Source organism: Aquarana catesbeiana, linkage group LG02, assembly GCF_042186555.1.
Source record: "Aquarana catesbeiana isolate 2022-GZ linkage group LG02, ASM4218655v1, whole genome shotgun sequence".
Lineage (NCBI taxonomy): Eukaryota > Metazoa > Chordata > Amphibia > Anura > Ranidae > Aquarana > Aquarana catesbeiana.
In genome coordinates, this window is record NC_133325.1 from 187,575,568 (window position 1) to 187,598,354 (window position 22,787).

The window sequence follows — 22,787 nt, forward strand, 5'->3', positions numbered from 1 at the left end:
TCCGCGGGACCCTCGGTCACAGAGACCACGGCGGCGCACAAGCACCGCTTCTTAAAGGGGAGGTACCTGTACGCCCTTTTGCCCACCAGCGCCATTCTGCCGCCGTAAATCGGCATGCGCTGGTTGGCAAGCGGGTAATGGGAGGGCTGGTGATGCGGCAGTGACACAAGGTGAGGGACGTGGCGGCAGCAGGTGAGTGGATGCCCGCTAACGGGCACTGCCATGATGGATCTGAAATGACAGGTGCTCTTTAAATGTAGGGACTTCTTGCTGGTAGTTAGAATCTTTAATATTTGCAAACAAAGTGAAGGTTTCCTATTTTAGAATAATTAACTTTCAGGTTAGTAAAACAGCAATATCGGAACTTATTCAATCATACAGTTTGTAGTGTACATAGATTTGCAAAACAATGGGATAAAGGAATATTCCTGAACTTTGTTTTATCTGGTGGTTACTGTGAAATTGTGTGAGTGCATGCTATCTGTTTGCAGAGCTTGGATTCATTGAATGAGTTTAAAAAAATGTAAATATTGCAGAATATACAGTTTCATGCTGAATAAACAAAATTATTAATGTATCTTAAATAGAAAGCTATCTTTTAGATTGCTTTTTTTTCTTTTTTCTCCAAAAGCATTTTATTAAAATAAATCTGATTTAAATCAGAAAAATCTGATAGATAGATAGATATAAATAAATATATTATATACATTTTTTTTTTTTTTTAATCCACCCTGTGCCTAGGTGTAGAAAGAACAGGAGTGTATGAGATCTTTTATTGCGCCATCTTTGCACCAGGCTAACCATAGAAAAAAAAATAAAACTGCTATACTCTATTGATCTAGATGCAGGCACTGAACTCATCCAGGTCCTTTCCTGAATAGAATCACTTTTTAGCATTATGTATGCTGACTACTCACACTTGGACCCCTTTCACGCTGGAGGTGTTTTTCAGGCACTAAAGGGCTAAAAAATAGCGCCTGGAAAACGCCTCCCCTGCAGCCCATGTGAGAGCCTGAGTGCTTTCACACTGGAGCGGTGCACTTGCAGGACATTAGAAAAAGTCCTGCAAGCAGCATCCTTGGAGCGGTTTAGGAGCGGTGTATACGCTGCTCCTCCACCACCCCTACCCACTGAAATAAATGGGCACCGCTGCCAAAGCGCTTCGGCAGTGGTGCTTTTCGGGAGCATTTAGCCCTTTCTTTGGCCGCTAGCGGGGGTGAAAAGCGCAGCTAAAACTAGCAGGGCTCTTAGTATTACTAAACCCAGGACCCTGCATTCACTATATCTGGTCTCCCACAGAACATGGACATGCAATTTTTTTTTTTTTTTTTAAGTAAATATAAACTGCTAAATACTTTTTTGCATCGGCAGTATATAGCAGTCTTGTGTCTTCTATCGGTGCCAGGCACTCTCCTATGAGACTGCAAGACCCCTGACCCCTGTCTGGACAGTGCTGATTGACCCTGTGCTGAGCACATGCACCCTCCCAAGGGAAAAAAAAAAAACCTCTAAAAATACACACCAAACTGAGCATGTGCAGCCTGAATCCATAGCCTGCGTTATCAGGAAATTAGGGGACAGTGGAAGGAGGGGAGGATCAAAGAAGACAGGATCAATAAGCCTTTTTACATAATGCCAAGTATTAACCCCTTAGGTTTCAAAGTGAGTTTCGCAAGCATGCTTTTTGTATATACAGATTGATTTTACTGTTGCAGGTTTAATAACACTTTAAGCAGTAACAAGTAATTTTTTCTTTTTTGTTCAACCAGTGGGTTGAATGAGACTCGTTTCTCCCAGCTACACACTCAATATGGTAAAGGGAATCCTTCCCACTGAGCTATTGTATTCTGAATACACTGATCAGCACTACTGGCTATAGCTGGTGACACTAGTCAAGCGGGATAAAATCTGTCAGGCTGGTTGTACAGAAAAAGGGATCGAAATTTGTCTGGTCCCTGCTGAGCTGACTGAATTGCGATCCATGTATGGCTGGCTTTATTATAAAGTTGTAGTTTGCAGAGCAGTAAATCATTGTGCTGGGGAAAGCAGGTTGGCTGTATTTTCTCAGGACCTGGCAATGATTACAAAGACATCAACTTTTTTTTACTTTTTTTTTTTTCAGACCGCTACAGGAAGTGTTTGGGAACCTTTTGTACTAGTGAGCCATGTGACACTAGTAAAAGCATGCTGCTTTCTGAAATAAATTTCTTACTCTTCCTTTTGACTTTTCAATCCTCTTCAAGAATTATCTTGACAGGGGAAAATATGGTGGCTAATGACTTGCCCTAAAAAAAAAAAAAGGATATTTTTTTTTTTTTCAAATAAACATGTCATGTCACACTTGCCTGCTTTGTGTAATGGTTCTGCACAGAGTTGTCCCGATCCTCCTACGTCGGTTGCTGTAGGAGCACTCATGTGGGCTTGCTCCCGTAGACCCCCATCCCGCCCCTGCTCTTTCTTTACTTGTTGTAATTGGCAGGAACAAATGGCTCCTGCTGCTGCCTCCATGCCCAGTGAGGATAGTGCCACTGCTCCTGGGCACAGCGCTGGATCGGGCTCAGGTATGTATGGGATGGGGAGTGTGGCTTTGAAGCTGCACACAGTTTTTAACCTTAATGCAGAGAATGAAACCTACTTTTTTTTTTTTTTTTTTTTATCTCTTCCCCCCTACCTTTTTGTTCTGAAGGAATAGCTTTTTGTGTCCATGTGCAGAAAGAATATGTATGGAAATGATTTTAGAAGTATCAATCAGCTGCTGCACCTGCAGGGCTCTAGTCAGGAAAGTGACAGGGGTTGCAACCCTTTTTAGATGTGATTTCCCTTTGGAAGTATCTCACAAAAAATGACACTTTTGTTATGGGGATGCCCAAAATCTGATGTTTCTTTCTGCCAGTCACTGAAGCAGGAAATTACATTTCTGAGGGGAGGGGGAAAGAGTTCTGTACACCATCTGTGTACAGAATGCCTCCAGGCTGCCATATTGTATTGCATTTTACAGAAAATTACAATACTGTAGATTGAAGCGTAAAGGTCGTTTTTCATAACATGTTTAACATTTAAGTACATTGTGACTTTTATTTTTAAAATAAAAGTGATCCGTATTTTTTTTATTTTAATTGTAAACACAAGGCAATGCTTTCAATAAAGTTATTTTTGCCGTCTAGATAGAACAGATAGGGTTTGGATATAAAAGGATAAAAAAAGCCATACAAACTGATTTTAGCTGGCAGTGTGTTGTAGCTGAGTGGTTAGTACTCTTGCCAAACTGTGTTGGCATTTTAAAGCGGAACTGCACTCTCTGAATCAACATTGACTATGTTTAATCCTTATGCTGCTAGCATTAGTAAATAGATAGGAAATTCATATTATATTTATGTTGTAAACTTTTTTTTTTTTTTTTTTATACATTTCTTTATTTTTTATCTTGGTTTTGGATGTCGCACATCCCAGGAGTCTTTAGAAGGGTTTTTCTCAGCTGAGCACACCCGACTTTCTGCTTGTCTGAGCTAAGAGCCGATGGATTCTAGGAAGAAAATGCTACATGAATCCATTTTATTTATTTTTGTCACATTTTTTTGTGAAATGTTTGAGGACAAGGCCATACAATACTTGTATAGTAGAAAATATGGGGTCAAATACAAAAGCGCGATGTTGGTGAAACTGTGCATAGGATACATGGGAAGCAATAGCGGTCAATGTCTAGCAATCCCACCTATCTTCGCAATGGGGTAGGATGGGAAGAGAACAGCGTCTAAGCGTGTCCCTGCAAAGACAGACCTCAACTGGGTGGAAGACCGAAGCAAATGGTGGTATCAAATAACAGAGTGGTATATCTTGAAAATACTATAAGACCCCTTTCACACTGGGGCGGTGCGGGCTTTTGTGGTAAAGCGCTGCTAGTGTTAGTGGTGCTTTACCCCTGTTATAGGGGCACTTTTCGTCTGCTAGTGGGGCGCTTTTAACCCCTAGCGGTTAGCGGCTGAATAAAAGGGTTAAAAGCACCTGTGTTGCGGCGCTGCCGAAGCGCTTTGCCTTACTTCGGCAGCGCTGCCTATACATTTCAATGGGCAGTGGAGGAGCGCTGTACACACCGGTCCCCCACCGCTCCAAAGATGCTGCTTGCAGGACTTTTTTTTCTTTCTTTCTCGTCCTGCAAGCTCACCGCCCCAGTGTGAAAGCACTCTGGCTGTATGTTTAGGGTTGTTGTCCTGCTGGAAGGTGAAACCCCCCCCCCCCCTCTCAGTCTCAAGTCTTTTGCAGACTCTATCAGGTTTTTTTCTAAGATTTCCCTGTATTTGGCTTCATCCATCTTCCCATCAACTCTGACCAGCTTCTCTGTCCCTGCTGAAGAAAAGCATCCTCACAACATGATGCTGCCACCATCATGTTTCACAGTGGGGATAGTGTGTTCAGGGTAATGTGCAGTGTTCGTTTTCCGCCACACATAGCAGCTTCTTCATGACTTCTTGCAAACGGGACATCTTATGGCTTTCTTCTTACCACTCTTCCATAAAACCCAGACTTGTGGAGTGCACGACTAATAGCTGAGTGACTAACACCTGAGCTGTGGATCTCTGCAGCTCCTCCAGCGTTACCATGGGCTTCTTGGCTGCTGCTCTGATTAATGTTCTCTTTGCCCGTCCTGTCAGTTTAGGTGGACGGCCATGTCTTGGTAGGTTTGCAGTTGTGCCATACTCTTTCCATTTTCAGATGATGGATTGGACAGTGCTCTGTGAGATGTTCAAAGCTTGGGGTATTTTTTTTGTAACCTAACCCTGCTTTAACCACTTCCCGCCCGGCCTATAGCAGAATGACGGCCGGGCGGTGGTTCCGTTATCCTGACCGGGCATCATGACGTACTGCAGGATAACAGCCGCCACGCGCCCGTAAGGGCGCACATCACAGGGATCGGTGGTGCGGTGTGTCAGTCTGGAAGACCGATACACCAATCTCGGTAAAGAGCCTTCGACGGAGGCTCTTTACCACGTGATCAGCCGTGTCCAGTCACAGCTGATCACGATGTAAACAGGAAGAGCCGTTAATCGGCTTTTCCTCACTCACGTCTGACAGACGCGAGTAGAGGAGAGCCGATCGGCTGCTCTCCTGACGGGGGGGGGGGGGGGTCTGTGCTGCTTGTTTATCAGCGCAGCCCCCCTCGGATCCCGCCCAGGACCACCATCATGCCGCCCAGGACCACCAGGATGGCCATCCACACTGGACCACCAGGTATGCCCCCCCCATAAACCACCAGGAAAATGCAAATCTGTGCCAAGGCAGCTGCCAATCAATGCCCAGGCAGCTGCCAATCAGTGCACACTCACAATGCCTACCACTGCCACCAGGGATGCCTATTAGTGCCGTGTATCAGTGCCACGTATCAATGCCCATCAGTTAGGCCTAGCAGTGCCCATCAGTACCGCTTATCAGTGCCACCCATAAGTACCCATCTTTGCAGCCTTTCAGTGCCCGTCACTATCAATGTCTATCAATGCTGCATATCAGTGCCCGCTCATTGGTGCCGCCTTATCAGTTGCCTGTCAGTGCCGCTTTATCAGTGCCCATCAGTGAAGGAGAAAACTTACTTATTTACAAAATTTTATAACACAAACAAAAGCAGAACTTATTTTTTTCAAAATTTTCGTCCTTTTTTTATTTAGCAAAAAATAAAAACTGCAGAGGTGATCAAATACCACCAAAAGAAAGCTCTATTTTTGGGAAATGATAAAAATTCTGTTTGGGTACAGTGTAGCATGACTGCGAAATTGTCATTTAAACAGAGACAGTGCAGAAAGCTGAAAATTGGCTTGGACAGGAAGGCGTATAAGTGCCTGGTAATGAAGTGGTTAAACTTCTCTGCAACTTTATCCCTGACCTGTCCAGTGTGTTCCTTGGCCTTCATGATGCTGTTTGTTCATTAAGGTTCTTTAACAAACCTCTGAGGGCTTAACAGAACAGCTGTATTTATACTGAGAATAAATTACACACAGGTGGACTCTATTTACTAATTAGGTGACTTCTGAAGACAATTGGGTTCCACTAGATTTTAGTTAGGAGTGTCAGAGTAAAGGGGGTTGAATACACATGCACGCCACGCTTTTCAGATATTTGTAAAATTTGGAAAACCATTTTATAGTTTTCTTTCTACTTCACAATTATGGTCTATCACATAAAATGCCAATAAAAATTTGGAAATTTTTGAGGGGTTTGACTATATAAATACTTTTTTTTTCAATTCACTGTATACCTTTAGTGTCCTATCCAGTTTGGCCAGATTTTATCAAATTGCTTAAAAAAAATATATATATATATATGTATGTATGTATGAAGGAGCCCTCTTCATTAAAGCATGTAGTACAAATGGCTGATGTTTGTGGGTTGATGCGGGCTAACCTCAGTGGGTTGTAATACACTCCTATGCAGTAATTTTGATATGAATAAACCTGTCCTTAGCCAATATTGTCTCCGTCAGGAAATAATCCAGACAAGCCTCCCAATCATCGTTCATTAAAGTGTGCAGATCTGCATGCTACTTCTGATATAAGGAGGTATGCCTGGGTTCATTAGCCATATTGAGCCAGGAGTAAATGGTGGAAAGTGGTTTGTCTAAGGTGTCCACAACATGTGTGAGTGCAGTGTGATCGACCTCGGCAATTGTGCATTGTTTGCATGATAGAGTTGAAGGAAGCGGAAAAACATTATTTTGGGGGGGATGAAAGATGGCCTTCAGTCTGTCAAAGGTAAGGCGTTGCCCATGAGAGCTATAACCCAGCCTATGCCATAGCCTGCCCAGAGCTGCTAATCTGGCACCGTTCACAGATGAGGGAAGATTAGGGTTTCCCCACAATGGAGTATGGGGAGAAGTGGTATCTTGGATCCTGTCTAAATTGGCCCTAGTATGTGTATGAATAAATGTGAGTTAGGGACCCTAGATTGTAAGCTCCTTGAGGGCAGGGACTGATGTGAATATACAATATACATGTGTAAATTGACAATTGTGTAAATTGACGGCTCTATATAAGTACCTGTATTAAATAAATAAAATGGTACCTCAAGAAAGCTTGCTGCCAGATGGGTTAATGTGTAGTTTTTCATTGGACTGTTAATAGCTTAATTGGACCTAGGACCTCCTTAAAGGAAGATTTCTTGGCTCTGAGTAAAACCCCAAGCAAACCATTAATGCATGGGGACTATGACTGCCGCCCAATAAAATAATAGTAAATTAGGTGGAGCCAGCCCACCTAGAATAAGGGGATGGTCTAATGCTACTTTGGCCAGTTGGGGGGGGGGGGGGGGGGTGTTTCCCCACCCAGATGAACCATTTAATAACTCTGTTCAAAATAATAAAGAAAGATTTAGGTGGGGCGGTCGGGGTATTTCTAAAGAAATAAAGGAATTTTGGGTAAGAAGACCATTTTAGCTAAAATTTCTCTAACCACAGGGTTCAAGGGTAGAGATTTCCAACTGCTACATTTCTGGACAAAGTGCTGCAACAAAGGTTGCAGGTTATCTGCAACATAAAGTGATGAATGTTCCTCAAGCTTAACGCCAAGATATTTAAATTTAGAGGCCCTATGAAGTAGGGAATGAGCTTTATAGTGTCAGTCTATTCATTCTATTCTACCAATTGGTGGACATGGGGACTTGGCCCAATTAATTTTGATGCCAGAGAAGAGCCCAAAGGAATCCATGACCTCCAATGTGGAACCGAAGGATGAATTGGCATCCCCCCACTATAGCAGAGTATCTGCATATAAAGAGATCCTCTCTTCCCAGGAGCCCATTGACAGTTCTTTAATGCATGCAGCTTCACTTTATGAAGGTGGCTAGGGGTTCTAATGCCAGGGTAAAAAGTTCAGGTGAAAGTGGGCTGCTCTGTCTTGTACCATTTTGGAGTGCAAATTGTGGGAAGAGAATATTGTTGGTGTGTACTCTGGCCCTGGGAGTAGAGGTAAAGCATTTTTAGCTAGGAAATAAATTGGGGTCTTAAGCCAAATCAAGAAAATACTTCCTAGAGTTGTCTCCATTCAGCTGAATCAAATGCTTCCTTGGTGTCGAGGGAGACCACCACTCCCACACCATTGCCATTCAGTACTGTAGAGATGTTTATAAATAGTTGCCTAATGTTAATGTCCATTCCCTTGCTGGACATGAGCCCAATTTGATCAGGATGTTTCAATGACAATATTGCCCCCATCAGCCAATTCACCAGAATCTTTGCAAAAACGTTTGTATCAACATTCAAAAGAAATCTTTAGAAAGTGTACCAGATGGAGGCACTACCTGGCTTAAGAACCACCACGATAAATTCTTCAAACACTGAAGTAGGTAGACCAACCTAAGTCACAGCCCTGGTTAAGGTCTTGTGAATAATAGGTATCTGCTCAATAGAGCAGATTTAAAAAAATTCAGTTGGGAGACCAGGGTTTTCCCTGATTTTTAAATGGAAGTAACAGCAGCCTGGACCTCCTCAACTGGGATTGGAGAGTTCAGTTGCATATGTTGGGTCGTGGGAAGAGTTGGAAAGTCAATATCTTTGAGGTATCAGGCTAGTACTTAAAGTTCATAGGCCATCCTCAAAGTAAGGGGGGGGGGGGTTGGAATTAATTTCTTAGCAAAATAAAACATGGAGACACATGGGTAGATGGGTGTGTTTGCTTTGAATGTTAAAAATAAATTCAATAGTGTTTTTTTGTTTGTGGTGCTCAAGTGCAGTGCAGTTTGCGGTAATTATTTTGACACTGTTGAGGTTTTTGCTTCCCCTTCATATTTGTTTAGGGCAGGGCTTGGTAAATTTTCTTTGGATCTAGGAGCCAGCTAAAAAAGTTAAAAGCCAGTTTGTGTGCGTGCACATCGATGTGTAACGTGTATCACAGTCCACGTTTTCATGCATGGGCATGTGTTTGTGTTTATATGTGGGGGATGGGGGGCCTAAAAAAAGAGAAAAAAAAAGTTTTCTGGTGGGGAGTTTTTATGTGCTGTGGGTGTACCTTTTTAACTTTTTACAATTATTTATTTTTCTATTTTATCTATCTGTCCCCTGCCACCTTTACACTGAAAACTGAGCAATCAAAAAGCTGATTTGCTCAGTTCTCACCTCAGTGACTGTGTCACTGACTCTCTGCTCTGCGAACGCTGACAGGAGTGCTGAGCTGTGCAGGGGGATGGAGAGGCTGGCTCAGTCTTCCAGTGGCTCGATGAGAGGCTGAGCAAGCTGCCGGGCCAGGCTAGGCTGCTGGGTCCAATGCCTGGACTGCTGAGTGACGTCAGCCTGCTGTCAACTGAAAACAGGCCCCAGGAGTGCAGAACTAATTGAACTCATGTGATCCATAGGAGAAGTAGGGCCTAAAAAAGCTTTGGCCGTACTTCCCCTTTAACCCCTTCATGCCTAAGCCTTTTTCTGACATTTGTTGCTTACAAGTTTAAAATCTGTATTTTTTGCTAGAAAACTACTTAGAACCCCTAAACATATATTTTATATAAGTGTGTGTATGTATGTATGTATATGTATATATGTGGGAGTGACTTGCATATGCGTTCGCTTCTGTGCACGAGCATGAAGGGATGGGGTGCTTTAAATGTCCTCTCCTGCTGCTTGTGATAACAGCCGAACAGCTTTTAGCCGCATTGGTTGTTATCATAAGAAAGCCTACCCTTGGCTCTAAAAAAAAAAAAAAAAAAAAAAAAAAAAAGAAAAAAAAAACAGTACTGGGGTAATGCGTACGGTCAGCGTGAAGGGGTTAAATACCACCAAAAGAAAATGATAAATCTTTCATTTGGGTACAGTAATTCATGACTGAGTGATTGTCATTCAAAGTGTGACAGTGCTGAAAGCTAAAAATTGTCCTAGACAGGAAGGGGGTGAAAGTTTCCGTTCTTGAGGCGGTTAAGGGACCTCAATGGTCACAACATACACTGTCATTTTATGACATCAGCATTGTGATGGCAATACAAACAGTAGTTCTTTTTGACCATCCAATATAAGCGGACGTGAAAAATGTCCTTTCATGTTGAGTCCTTGCCTGTCTTCTGGCCATCTTTCTTTGACTTCCTTGATTTCCTGCATGGTTTGTAGCTTCTCAGCTGTCTTTCATTTCTAAGGACTAAATATCTCATGTTACCTTGCTGCCTGCAAGCAGTGATTCTTGTACTGGCTGTGCCTCCTGAAACTCTGTTTCTCAGCAATTCTGTAATTTAGAAGGCAAGCTCCTATAAATCCCGGGGAACAGCAGTGCATTCCCACAGGAAAAAACTTTTTTTTTTTTTAATAGCAAAAAATGAAATGCCCCCAATAGAAAGCTCTGTCTTAAACAAGAAACTTCATGGCTGGATAATCGCTGTTCAAAGTGTGACAGCGCTGAAATCTGAAAATTGGCCTGGACCAAAAGGAAGTGAAAGTTCTGGTACTGAAGTGGTTTAAATCTGAACTCCATTCAGATTTAAATAAAACCCCAATTGATAAATTCATATTTTCACTAAAAATTCATCCATGTAAGGCGCTGTTCAGAGACTGATAAATGCTGCCTCAGGATGCGGCTGCTTTCTGTGCAGTGGCAACATACAAACTGGCTGATGAGCTGTGGCCAGAACTCCACTGCAGTTTCTGAACGCACGCTGTCTGTGTCCAGGGTTGGTCAAAGGCTTTGTTTACATGTTTACATGTAGCCGCCCAGATAAGTGGTTACGTGTGAACGGCAGTGATGCTGGCCATTGATATTTACAGAGTAAATTTATGATTTTAAAAGGGTCGGTTCTTGCCCTGTTAAATTCTACATTCTCGCAGTTTATAAAAGTTAAAATTTGAATGTTGTCGAAGGGCAGTGAGACACAGCACACACATATCCAAATGGCAGAAAGTTTTTTGAAGCTATCTGTAAAATATTATATATTTATTGTTTTAGGTCAAATAAGATGCTGAAATTGGCAAAATCTGTTTTTTTTTTTTTATTTTTATTTTTTTATTTTAAATAAGTGCTTGTTCTCTCCAGGTGCACTGGGCTGTGCTGGGAAAGGGCGCCCAGCCCTAAATCGGAAAAACACCCCCCCACCCCCCTGCAAAAAAGCCATTAATGCTTACCTAATGTGAAGAGCTAGTATTGAAGAATCTTTGTGCTTTTGCTGCTTGCTGAGATATAAAAATGTATGCCGTGACATTTTTTTCAAGCTCTGTGTGAAAGTTCATTGCATATAATGGAAGCTATGCACTTGGCAACTGTTTGGAAGACAAAACCAGCTTAATGGTTACCTTTTACTAGTGAAATGCCACTCCTTGCTCTAATTGTTTCTTTTTTTGTGTGCTGTTAGACTTCATTTCTGTAAGTCTTACATTTAAAAAAAAATATACAATTTAATTTTTTTCACCTTGATTCATTGATTTGCATTTGATCCCAGGTCCACCTATATTTGAAAATGGTTGTAAACCTCCAGACATGAAATCTGAACAAAGCACATCCTTCTATACCAGGGATATGCAATTAGTGGACCTCCAGCTGTTGCAGAACTACAAGTCCCATGAGGCACAGGAAGACAGCCACAAGCATGACACCCAGAGGCAGAGGAATGATGGAACTTGTAGTTGTGCAACAGCTGGAGGTCTGCTAATTGCATATCCCTGTTCCATACTGTACTCCAAAATGTATGGCTCAAATTGCACTGCACAGACATTGCATGCGAATGTGGTGCGAATCACATGCGGTGTCTGCATTGCACAAGTGTGACCCCCCACCCCCCCCACCCCAGGCTTAGTCACTTTTGACAGTTTTTCGGAAGCCAACAGAAAAATGGTGCAGGAGAGCTCCTACACACAACCTGTGATTAACAGCCACTACTTTTTCTCGTAGTATGAGGTGGAGGTGTGTCTCTTCCCCTGCAATCAGGACTCAGAGGAAGCTCTTCTCCTTGAGCTGTGTAGTGTGTGAATTTAGATCCCCACCCCTTATTTTGTGCTGTTGACAGACTCTGCGTAAATTCTGTTTGTTGTAGAGAATATTTGGCTACAAATAAACAGGACGTATGTGGGAGGATTTGTTTAATCTCTGTGTATCGCCTGAGACCAGTCTCTTCACTTTGTATATGTAAGGTTTTACAACCACTACAAGGATAAGTTTACTTAAAAAAAAAAAAAAAAAAAAAAAAAAAAAAAAAAAATGCACATATTGTTATTTTTTTTTTTTTTTCTCTACACGGCAGCCTATAAAGTGTTGTACCCCCGATCAGCAGATCGCAGGTGCAGTGCCAGGATCCTGCAGACTCTCAGCTGTCTGCATGTACCTCCTATATGGGCAGACAGCTACTGACGTGCAGGAAGAATCGATGAACTATGAGAGCACTCACCAGTGCCCTTTTAGTTCATTGAGAACTTCAAGCCATCTGCCGCAGCGATCCAAAGTTGCGTGTAGTTCATTCATTCACAGGAAACACAATGAATGATGAGGCTGTGTGGGTGGAGCCCCGCACAGCCATTCTGTTTTTGGAAAGTGACAGTGGGTGTGGGAAGAAGATCCGTACCCCCCCGGGTAGTGCCGGGGACGTGAGCGCATAGGAGCATGTAACATGCTCCTAAAGGTGAACTTTAACAGTCGTAAGGCGGTCTCTCTTTATGCTGGATGATGCAGTTGATATGTTGGAGAGATTGCAGTAAAAATGTTACTATTACATTGGAAGGTGTTTGCCTCTGGGACAGGTAGAGCCATGTAGTCCGGTCACTAGACCTACTAGGGATGCTCAATTAATCGTAGTATTAATGATTTTTGTCGTGTGGAAATAAAGTATATTAGAGCCAGCCTGACGTACCTCTTCAGAACAGTTAAGACCTAGAATGACATCCCAACTTAGTTGCTGAAACTCTCCTTGCCCTGTTTGGCCTGGAGTGTGGTACAGGATAGAAAATAATGTAGTAACCTGTTTTATACTGGTATGAGTATAAGCGCTTTCAGTTTGCGGATTGGAAACTGGAATGCACGGTCACAGCACTAATTTTTGGAAGAACTCCTTTAAAGAAGAAAGTGTGCTAGGGATGTTTTTTTAATACTAGGCTGGAGGATGTTCATGTGTGTAACTGAGATAAAAAATTACTGAGGGTTTGAGCAATTTAAATGAGCTTAGCTATTGTATTGTTTACTATCAATTTATAATATTTAAGCATGTTCAAACCCACATACGGTAACTACACCAACTGATTTTACCACCTTTTTCAGGTCTCCCTCAAAGGGACAGTTCCAGTTCTTTGGCCAGGGATGGATGATCAGAAACCATCCAGCGAGGATAAGGAATCTGAAGCATCAGGTAAGTCGGTGCTGCCATGTAGGTGTGCAATCTTGGTTACAGACTTGAGACAAATGCTTGTAGAGCCATTATGTGCATCACTGAAAGTCATAGTCCACTCTGTAGGTGTCATTTTAGCCTATACAGTACAACCTGGTCTACAGTACTGTGTGAAAAATGCTATATGTTAAGAATGCTTTCAGAAGTAGAAGTTTTAACAGTTTGTTTTTATCAATTAAAGCAGAACTGTAGTCATTTTTTTCAACTTTCCATCTATTTAAATCTTTTGCCCTTGTTTTTAACTTTAGATAGTAAAACTTTTTTTTTTTTTCTGCCAGTAAATACCTTTATACAGCCCACTTCCTATTTCTTGTCCGGTTACTAGACTAGGCTTATGAACATCATGCACAGCTCTCTCTCACTCTCGTGAGCGTTTGCCAGAAAGGGAGGGGGGATGAGTCATAAGATGGCCAGTGAGAGCTGCAGAGCTGGAGGTGTGCCTCTGTGTGTCTGTAAATCCAGGAAGTGAACAGGCAGCACCAGCTTCAGCTGCCCACAGTTAAAATGGTTGCAGCCAGACTCAGTGAAGGAAGATTTCTGCAGCATATTTGGTAAATACAGAATCTGTCTATATTAAATATGCAAAGTGGTTGGAGGGAAGCTTCAGAATGACAAAGATGTTTTCATTACAAATTATGTGAGCAGACTGCAGTTCCTCTTTAACAAATGGGGAAGTAAGTGAACAGACGATAAATCCAAATAAATATTTGGTGTGACCTCCCTTTGCCTTCAAAACAGTATCAATTCTTCCAGGTACTCTTGCACACACAAGAGGGGAGGGAGAGTGTAGCATGTAAAAACAATATTAAATAATAATTACACTCGCAATCAAAGGATAAGTTCACCTTTTAACAACAAATAATAAATGCACTTTTTTTGCAGGTAAAAAAAAAAAATGTGCATTTTTATAATTTTTTGTTTCTGGAGCCTATAAAGAATAGCACAAGCGATCAGCAGATCGCTGGTGCCATGCAGGTCTCCTGCAGATCTGTTGGTGTATTTGTATCCCTGTACATCCCTGTCCACCCATACGGGCAAGAAGATACAATCTGACAGAAAGAGAGAATGAACTACCACAGCGCCATGGTAAGTCGTCCCACCCCCCCCCCCCCCCCCCCTAGCTGTCCCAAAGAGGGGGGGGGCGCGTTCCATTCGTAACGCGTTACACCCTGAATATGTTACAAAAGGTTAACATAAATGTAGCTCTTAGAACAACATTTTTTAAAGTGACATTACATTTTTAAAAATTTTTTATTGCATTTTAGTGTAAATATGAGATCTGAGGTTTTTTTTACTCCAGATCTCATATTTCATCCTTCTATATGTTGATGAAGCAGAAAATGTTCTTATGGATCGCTGGACAATACTACTTGATGCTCAGGAGGTTGTTGACTCCATGGAAAATGATATTTCAGAATATATAAAAGCATCTTAAAATATAATAACCATGCTGCACTACCTGTTTACAGCCTGCAGGTGGCATTTTACATATCTGCCTGTCATGCTTTTTTTTTTTTTTTTTTCTTTTACAAGGGATATTTACATTCCTTGTAATAGGAATAAAACTGATACAATTTTTTTTTTTTTTTTGAAAGAACAGTGTAAAAATAAAAAATATATAAAAAAAAAAATAATTTTTTAAACACACCCTGTCCCGCCGAGCTCGTACGCAGAAGCAAACGCATACATGAGCAGCGCCCGCATTTGAAAACGGTGTTCAAACCACACGTGAGGTATCACCACGATTGGTAGAGCGAGAGCAATAATTCTAGCCCTAGACCTCCTCTAACTCAAAACATGCAACCTGTAAAATTTTTAAATGTAGCCTATAGAGATTTTTAAGGGGTAAAAGGCAACAGGAAGGCAACCAGGAAGCCTTGTCTTTTGTCTTCTGTTTGCTCACTTTGCATGTTGTAAATTAATAAAAATAAGCAATTTGTATATTTGTGAAAGCATTTTTGTGTTGCAGCATTTCTTCACACCTGCCTAAAACATTTGCCCAGTACTGTAATATTTTTGCAAAATTATTTGAATTGCAATAAATCTTTGTCTTTCTCTCTTTGAGATTTATTAATCTTACTTTTTCTTAGCTGATGAAAATGGCTCTGATGTGGCCTGTGAAGCAGAGGAGCCTAGCAGTCCATCTTCAATCAATCAATCGCTAGAGGATGGTATTCTCGGAGACTCACGGTGTAGCAGGTATTTGACTGGGTTAAGCAGCTATGAATTTCTAAAAAAGCAAAAAACAAAAGTATGGTTCCCTTGTTTGTGGCCATGCCAGTGAAAAACTGTACAACATTTTAGAAGGTGTGAAATGATGCTTTTTCTTTCTTTAAAGCTATAAGAATTTTTCTCCCGATGAAATACTAAAATTGTTCTGTTTTTCCTTCTCTGTATAGTGGTTCTTTTACAAGGCGTTGTGCTTTGTGCAATTGTGGTGAATGGAGCTCCCAGGGATATCGCAAACTCTTAAGATTTGATCCTTCACCTAGCCGCCCACAACTGAATCCAGCCCTCTGTCGGAAGCAGGAGATTGAAACTTCGTGCTTGGACCCAACTGTAATTGGTTTTGAAGAGTCTGTGTTACCAGAGGAGCTTTTTGAACCCTCAGGTGAGGAGGTATTAACAGACGCAAGTTTTTTTTAAAACATTGCGGACCTAGTTACCAGCCTGACGTCTTCTATTTTGTTTTTTTCTGTTGGTTGAGCTAGGTGTGTGTGTGTGTATGTGTGTATATATGTATATGTATATATATATATATATATACACACACACACACAGGGGGTCCCCGGGTTACAAACAAGATAGGGACTTTAGGTTTGTTCTTAAGTTGAATCTGTTTGTAAGTCGGAACAGGTAAATTTTTTAAGTGTAGCTCCAGCCAAAAAATCTATTTTTAAGTTTTGTAGATAGCATAGGGAAGGGTTATCACCCCTGTAACATTTGTTTTGCTGTCTGTGCCCCTGTTCATAAGATTTCACCTCACTTTCTGTCCCAATGACAATTGGATTTTGAAAATTTGGGGTTATTAGGGAAATAAGGATAGGTGATAAAGCATCAGTGGAGACACCTTTTTCCCATATTAACTCTTACAGGAGTGAATTTCCCTCCCTAGGGGTAGATTTCCTCTCACTTCCTGTTGTCTCCCTCCGTTTGTAAGTCGGGTGTTTGTAAGTAGGGGACCCCCTGTGTGTATATGTATATATATATATATATATATATATATATATATATATATATATATATATATATATATTATACATACACACACAAAACATCTAGTTCAACCAACAGAATAAAAAATAAATAGAAAACTTCATTTTATATATACTGTGTATATTTATTTTTACTCTGTTGGTTGAAATATATATATATATATATATATATATATATATATATATATATATATATATATATTATAATAAAAATTTCTATATCCTAAAAAAAAAAAAAATGCCAAACATGTCATACCTACTCTGTTGCGGTGGATTTGCACAGAGCAGCCTGGATCCTCCTCTTCTCAGGTCCCTCTTCTGTGATCCTGGCACCTCCCTCCTGTTCAGTGCCCCCAAGGCAAGTAGCTTGCTATGGGGGCACCTGACCTGAGTCACAGCTCCCTGTGTCTATTCAGACACGGAGCCCTGCCCCCTCTCTTGTGATTGGCTAGATGACTTTGCCAACAGAAGGAGCCAATGGCACCTCTGCTGTGTCTCTGCTTTCAGGAGGGAGAGTCTCAGACGGCGTGGACGTCGCTGGACAGAGATGGGGCTCAGGTAAGTGTTAGGGGGTGCTGGGGCAGCTGCTGCACACAGAAGGCTTTTTATCTTAATTCATAGAATACAGGATAATTAAAACATTAAATTTATTAGAAACATAGTTAACCACTTCAGCCCCCGAAGATTTTACCCCCTTAATGACCAGAGCATTTTTTGTGATTCGGCACTGCGTCGCTTTAACTGACAATTGCGTGGGCATGCGAAGTTGTACCCAAACAAACATGGCATCCTTTTTTTTCCCTACAAATAGAGCTTTTTATTGGTGGTATTTGATCACCTCTGTGGTTTTTATTTTTTGCGTTATAAACAAAACAAAAAAAGCAACAATTTTGAAAAAAAGAAATTTTTTACTTTTTTGCTATAATAAATACCCCCAAAAAATAAAAAAATAATTTCTTTTGAGGTTTAGGCCGATATGTATTCCTCTACCTATTTTTGTTAAGAATAAAAAATGTCAATAACTGTATGTTGATTGGTTTGCGCAAAAGTTATATCATCTGAAAAAATAGGGAATAGATTTGCCATTTTTATTATATATTTTTAAATTTTTTTTATTTATTAGTAATGGCGGCAATCTGTGTTTTTTTTTTTTTTTGCACACTTGTGGCACTATTTTGGGAGCATTGACATTCATACAGTGATCAGAGCTAAAAATAGCTACTGATTACTGTATAAATGTCACTGTAAGGGAAGGGGTTAAACACTAGGGGGCGATCTAGGGGTTAAATGTGTTCCCTCAGCGTGTTCTAACTGCGGGGGGATGGGCTACCTAGGACATGACAGAGATCACTGCTCCTGATGACAGGGAGCAGCAGATCCCTGTCATGTAACACTTAACAGAACAGGGAAATGCCTTGTTTACAAGACATTTCCCCATTCTGCCTCTCTTCGTCGCCAGTGTTTGCTTCATCAGGGGATTTAAGAACCAACCGGAAGACACGGAAAACTCTACAGGAGAGTACAAAGATACAATGTCAGAAAATATATACAAAAATGATACAGAAAAAAATATAATTTTACATTTTATATACAAGTACAAGTCTTTTGCCTTTTGTCCCTCCATTCCAATGCTTACCCCGGTGAACCCCCAGGAAGTCACCACCATGTCAGCAAACACTGCGGAGAGGGGACACCATGCGGCCACAGAGGGCACAAAAAGACCAGGCTAAGGAAGAGGAACAATTCATAGATAAGGATTACTATACTTAGATGTTCAAATTAAAAAACAGGGTATAATAGCACCATATTGCGATAGCATTAGTGCATAAAAATAAACCTGATATGAGATCCATCAAAGAAAATGACTTAAAAAGCAATTATATAAATTGAACACGAGGCCGCCTGCATGTAGGACAGCATGTCCAGATCAGGTGAAATAATTATTACCGAAACAGAATAAAAAATATAAATGTACACTGCAACCATATTATCATCTCTATTCAAACACACCAGTATATCATCCAAAATGAAAGAAAAAAACTTGCTACTTGATAGATTTACTATCAAATAGGAACTTCTTTTTTCTTTAATTTTGGATGATATACTGGTTTGGTTGACTAGACATGATAATATGGTTGCAGCATACATTTATATTTTTTTATTCTGTTTCAGTAATAATAATTTCACCTGATATGGACATACTGTCCCACATGCAGGCACCCTCTTGTGTTCAATTTATACATTGCTTTTTAAGTAATTTTCTTTGAATCTCATATCGGGGTTATTTTTATTCACCAATGCTATCGCAATATGGTGGTGTTATACCCTGTTATTTAATTTGAACATCTCTAAGTATAGTAATCCTCATCAATGAATTGTTCCTCTTCCTTAGCCTGGTCTTTTTGTGCCCTCTGGCCGCATGGTGTCCCCTCTCCGCAGTGTTTGCTGACATGGTGGTGACTTCCTGGGGGTTCGCTGGGGTAAGCGTTGGGATGGAGGGACAAAAGAAAATGACTTGTACTAGTATATAATTTAATTTCATACTTTTTTTTTCTGACATTGTATCTTTGTACTGTCCTGTTGAGTTTTCCGTGTCCTCCGGTTGGTTCTTCTGGCTCGGTTCACACATGGGCGGCACGACTTGCAGGTCGCCTCAGCGAGGCGACCTGCAAACAACTGCCGGGGCGACTTGCGAGACGACTTCTGCATAGAAGTCTATGCAAGTCGCCCCAAGTCGCCCCCAAAGTAATACAGGAACCTTTTTCTAAGTCGGAGCGACTTGCGTCGCTCCGATTAGAACGGTTCCATAGCACAGAACGGGAGGCGACTTGTCAGGCGACTAGGTCGCCTGACAAGTCGCCCCAGTGTGAACCGAGCCTAAATCCCCTGATGAAGCCAACACTGGCAAAACAACATGTCAGAATAACATATGAACCTTAACCATCATACAACTGGAATCACACCTGTTTGATCACCATAATGGATATGTACAATGAAATCTAATAATTTTATTGGATTATATTTTAACTATGTTTCTAATAAATTCAATGTTTTAATTATCCTCTGTTTCTACTACTACTCATCTATTGGCACCTTTTATAATCCCACTCCCTCTATATACTATATTTTTCGGGATGAGGTGCCAGATACTATGTGTCTAACCAGGTCAGAACTAACACAAGTCTCCATTAAATAATGTGTGTGTGTTTATTTTTTTTTCCTTCCTCTTTCCTTCTGAATCTTTTATACTTTCCATACTCAGGACATTGCTGGGTTCATTATTGGTGCGCGTTGTGGTCGCATGGAGTCCAGAAAGTGGAAGGGACTGGACTTGTTCATGTTGATACAGCTGTATTCTCAGGGATATCACAGGTAGGTACATGTACAAAATAGGGGCTCTTTTTTTTTTCTATTCAGGTTTGTTTAGATCAAAAAGGATAAAAACCTAATGCAACTTACATGTCCTTAGATTTGGTTGCTGAATTTATTTGAATTGTTCAAGCTAGTAACCTTTTCAGCAACTACAGAAAATATCTAATTTATGGCATTGCCAGCAATGCAGCGTCCTTGTCGCTTTCTGTGGGATGTACAGAAAGCAAACTCATTTTATCTACCTTTATCAAACTATTTATGCCATTACCCCTATATAATAGAGATACATAAGGGCAGATGTATTTGAAGTGCAGGCTGGGTGGCAACCATTGCTTTCCCCATAGATACAGTTGAGGAAGTAGTGCAACCACCCAGGGAGCGGAAGTGTTATTTACAGGATTACCAGATAAAATCCTGGACAAAGAACTAATGCAGCTACCACTTTTAAGGACCTGTAAGCTGCAATACGGTTAAATTTTGGTATTCTATATGCATTAAGATGTTTGGAGGGTGGTGAGCAGAACCCAGATTTCTGTCTGCTTTTGTGCCGTAGGTGTGTCTTGAGTGCAGAAATCTGATTGCTGATCTGATTATTAATCTGATGGCTTGATGTAGATGATCAGAGATATTTTGGATTCTTCATTGCATTATAATGTTGAACACGTACCCCAAAATGTAACAAAAAATATCGGAATATCTGTTTTACGTGTAAAACGTTCACAGACCTCTAGGATGGCCCTGTCTTAATGAGTTTGCTTCTTCAAAAAGAGAACTAGGGTGGTGCGTATACGGAGAACGTGAGAATAAATCCACTGCTCTTCTAAAGAATAGTTGCCTGATTTATTAGTTGCTGAAATATGCAGAGTGGTAAAAGATAACTTCAACTTCAACCAAAAAAGTGGATTATTGTTAGGCTCTGGCACACTCTCCCTCCAGCCTTCTGCCTGTACCTCTGTACTGGCTTTCAGCTTGAAAGCTGGGGTGGGGGTGGTGGGTGTTGGTCGCTTGTGAATGGACTTCAAAAGGGTTGATCAGCTCGCTCACAGTCCATTAAAACTACAAGCCTGTCTGCTGCAGTGTAGACGTGTCTTGTAGTTTATCATTCACAGATCCCTGGAAATTGAAGTGATTTTAAAATGTGACCTTGGCTGAGGGAGAGAGGAACCCCCCACCCACTGTCACAGGGGAGGAGGGTAAACCTATTCAAAAGGTGAACTTATGTGCGTCCTAAACCCGGAAGCAAGCAGCAACGTATGGGTACATCGCTTTGCCTTTGTGGGCCGCCTGTCTACAGTACATGACGGGCAGTCCGCGAATGGTTAAGCAATACCTCCCAAAATATGCTTAAGCAGTAAAATACATAAACAGAGAATAGCAACCCTTTATGTCAAAGTAATTTAAAGGTTCTTTTTCTGAATCATCTACAGATTTTAGATAACTCTCTCTACTTGTAGGAGTTGAGTATGCATGTGTTCGTGTCCTGTATGTGTGATTATCTTCTCTTGCAGAAATGTGAATACTGTAATCGGATGGGTGCTACCATTCAGTGCCACTCCACAGGGTGTTTGCACCGTTATCATATTCCATGTGCTGCCGCTAGTGGATCCTTCCAGTCAATGAAGACCTTAAAACTGCTGTGCACAGAACATGTTGCCGAAGCTGTTGCAATGGGTTAGTTTGGATGTGGAAACGTTTTATACAAGTTTTTTTTATATTCCTGAATTTTTTTTACTAATAGCTTGGTTTTATCCTTATGTTCTGTTTAAACTATGATGAAAATTGTATAGGGCTTATGTACACTTGGTGATAGTTCACCTATTCAGATAAGGAGTGCCTGTAGATAAAAACAAACTGCAACTTTGACCAAAGTTGAAAAATGCCCTTGCTATAGGTGTAGGCCATTTATGTTCCTCCTGTAGCCTGACTGTAAAACTCCAAAGGATCACATCATCCCATCTTCCCTTGTTGCTGGACATTCCCAAGGGGTTTCTAGCTTTTACTTTTCACCCCCACCGAGGCAGGATGGAACGATGCAATCTCTGGGAGTTTTTCAGACAGGCTTTAAGAGGTTCAAAAATGTCCTACACCTGTAGCAACTTTGGTCAAAGCTGCACAGTTTGTTTTTATCTTCAGGGAGCTCTTAATCGGCATAGGTGAACTATGCCTTTAATCTTGTGTGTTGTGTGTTTTTTTTTTTTTTTTTTTTTTTCCTGTTTTCCTTTACTAAGAAAACCCGATTTCTGAAGGGCAACCTGACTATGACTGGATTGGTGAATTGGAGGGGTCGCCAAAGTGGTCAAGCCACTGTGTAAATTGTAACTTTCCTTTGTGAACTGAACTCACCATTGCAAGGCCAAACCTAAGCCGTTTTTAGACTTTGGCCTTCTATGCACTGACACCTAGTGGTTAGATAAAAGGGTGCAGATTGACAGTTTCCCGAATTGGCTTATGTTAAAAACCTATAGATGAGCTATTGTATTCTGACCCAGCTGTACACTGATCAGCGTTGCAGACTATAACTGATCAAACAGGGAGAATTCAACAGGGCGGTTGTATAGAAGTCGATCATTTAGTAAAAATTATTTGAGGAAATGTGAGTAATTAACATTCAAGCTTTTTTTCTAATCACTTAAAATCTTACATGCTCTTCATTAAAGAGGAGTTCCGCCCGCCCCTTTAAAAATAAAGTCAGCAGCTACACATACTGTAGCTGCTGACTTTTAACATTAGGACACTTACCTGTCCTGGAGTCCAGCGATGTGGGCACCGCAGGCAATATTTGGATCAGCTGCTCCCGCGGCCATTGCTACGAAGGGAAGCCAGCTGCGTAGCCTTTCGGCTTTACAGCGGGGCCCATACTGCGCATGCACGCTGTGCTCC

The 22,787-nt window shown here is 41.1% G+C and overlaps 1 protein-coding gene across 5 annotated transcripts in view; it reads left to right on the top strand.

The window, feature by feature from the left end:
* KMT2D (lysine methyltransferase 2D) overlaps positions 1–22,787 on the top strand; it is a 247,640-nt gene that overhangs the window by 40,059 nt on the left and 184,794 nt on the right. For all 5 annotated transcript variants that reach the window (XM_073614049.1, XM_073614048.1, XM_073614051.1 and 2 more), the window contains 5 exons: positions 13,194–13,281; positions 15,411–15,519; positions 15,720–15,931; positions 19,798–19,907; positions 21,416–21,578. In XM_073614049.1, the coding sequence (XP_073470150.1) occupies positions 13,233–13,281; positions 15,411–15,519; positions 15,720–15,931; positions 19,798–19,907; positions 21,416–21,578 (643 nt within the window). In that variant the 5' untranslated portion in view covers positions 13,194–13,232. The remainder of the gene's footprint in view (positions 1–13,193; positions 13,282–15,410; positions 15,520–15,719; positions 15,932–19,797; positions 19,908–21,415; positions 21,579–22,787) is intronic.